Source organism: Salvelinus alpinus, chromosome 22 (assembly GCF_045679555.1).
Source record: "Salvelinus alpinus chromosome 22, SLU_Salpinus.1, whole genome shotgun sequence".
Classification (NCBI taxonomy): Eukaryota; Metazoa; Chordata; class Actinopteri; order Salmoniformes; family Salmonidae; genus Salvelinus; species Salvelinus alpinus.
This window is the reverse complement of record NC_092107.1, coordinates 13488517-13489986: the sequence shown is the minus strand read 5'-3', so window position 1 is coordinate 13489986 and position 1470 is coordinate 13488517. Positions and strand designations below refer to the sequence as shown.

The window sequence follows — 1470 nt, the reverse complement described above, 5'->3', positions numbered from 1 at the left end:
CGGAATTGCGAGAGCTAGCTATGTACTGTCCCACAAAATTGCTAAACATAACAAGCCATTCGCTGAGGGCGAATTCATTAAAGAATGTTTAATGGACTCTGCAGCAATACTTTGCCCCGACAAGAAAGAGCTGTTTGAAAATGTTTCCCTGTCAAGACGAACAGTGACACAGCGTGACACAGCGTGTTGAGGACATCGCAGAGAATATGGAACAACAGTTGAAAGACAAGGTAAAGGATTTCACCTGTTTCTTCTTGGCCCTGGATGAGAGCAGTGACGCACCAGACACGGCGCAGTTGTTGATAATCTTATGAGGCATAACCCCAGACTTTGAAATTACAGTGGAGCTTGCTTCAGTGCAGTCAATGAAGAGCACAACCACAGGGAAAGATTTATTGGAGGTTAATAAATGTGTGGCCAAGCTGGGAGTTTTGAAAAGTTATCCAGTGTGACCACTGATGAATGCCCAAACTTGACAGGAAAAAATGTTGGCCTTTTGAAAAGGATAAAAGATCAAGTAGCTGAGCTGAACCCAGATCAGAAAATTATTTTCCTGCATTGCATTATTCATCAGGAGGTGATCTATAAATGTCTTCTGAAAATGAGCCATGTTGTGGATACAGTCACTAAAGTGGTAAACTTCATAAGAGCCAAATCTTTAAACAACAGGCCGTTTGTCTCACTGTTGGAAGAGACAAAGTCGGGTCATGCAGACCTCCCCTACCACACAAACGTGAGATGGCTGAGTTTGGGGAACGTGCTTAAAAGGGTGTGGGACCTGAAGTTGGAGATTGTTGAGTTTTTGAAAATGAAAGGAAAGTATGTGGATTTCCCTCAACTGCAAGATAAAGAATGGTTGGCTGATTTTGCCTTCACCATGGACATCATGGCCCTCATGAATGAACTGAATTTCAAACTACAAGGGAAGGGCCTATTTGCGCGTCAGATGTACAGCCTTGTCAAAGCCTTCAAGGGAAAATTACTCCTCCTGTACCGCCAAGTAGAAGCCAACAATCTCACCCAACTTCCGACACCACTAGTCTGTTCCCTATCAGATGACCAACGGGAGAAGTATATATCGCTGCTGTGTGCTTTGAATGGTGAGTTTTCTCGTCGTTTTGAGGATTTCAAAGTGTTGGAAAATGACATGCTGTTGGTTTCACCTTCAATGTGGATAACGCTCCCACTGACCTACAACTTGAGCTTATCGATCTTCAGTCTGATGCAGTGATTGGAGAACTATTCATAACAATGTCACTGATGAGGTTCTATGCATCTCTCGATGAACAAAACTTTCCAAAGATTAGGAGTCATGCTCAGAAGATGTTTGTACTGTTTGGGTCAACCTATGTATGTGAACAGATATTTTCAGTTATGAAATATAACAAGTCAAGGCACAGATCTCTTACTGACTCTCACCTCTCAGCAATCCTGTGCATAGCGACGTCAGAAACTATCCCTGACTTCACT

General features: G+C 42.9%; 1 protein-coding gene across 1 annotated transcript; it reads left to right on the top strand.

The window, feature by feature from the left end:
* Positions 1–409: 409 nt before the first annotated feature.
* LOC139548700 (general transcription factor II-I repeat domain-containing protein 2A-like) lies at positions 410–1231 on the top strand. The gene has a single exon (XM_071358438.1). It carries the CDS (start codon positions 410–412, stop codon positions 1229–1231), a length of 822 nt encoding a protein of 273 aa, XP_071214539.1.
* The last annotated feature ends 239 nt before the right edge of the window (positions 1232–1470 follow it).

Excerpts from the sequence above, each read along its gene's own strand:
- LOC139548700 (XM_071358438.1), top strand. The coding sequence starts at position 410 with ATGTGTGGCCAAGCTGGGAGTTTTGAAAAGTTATCCAGTGTGACCACT.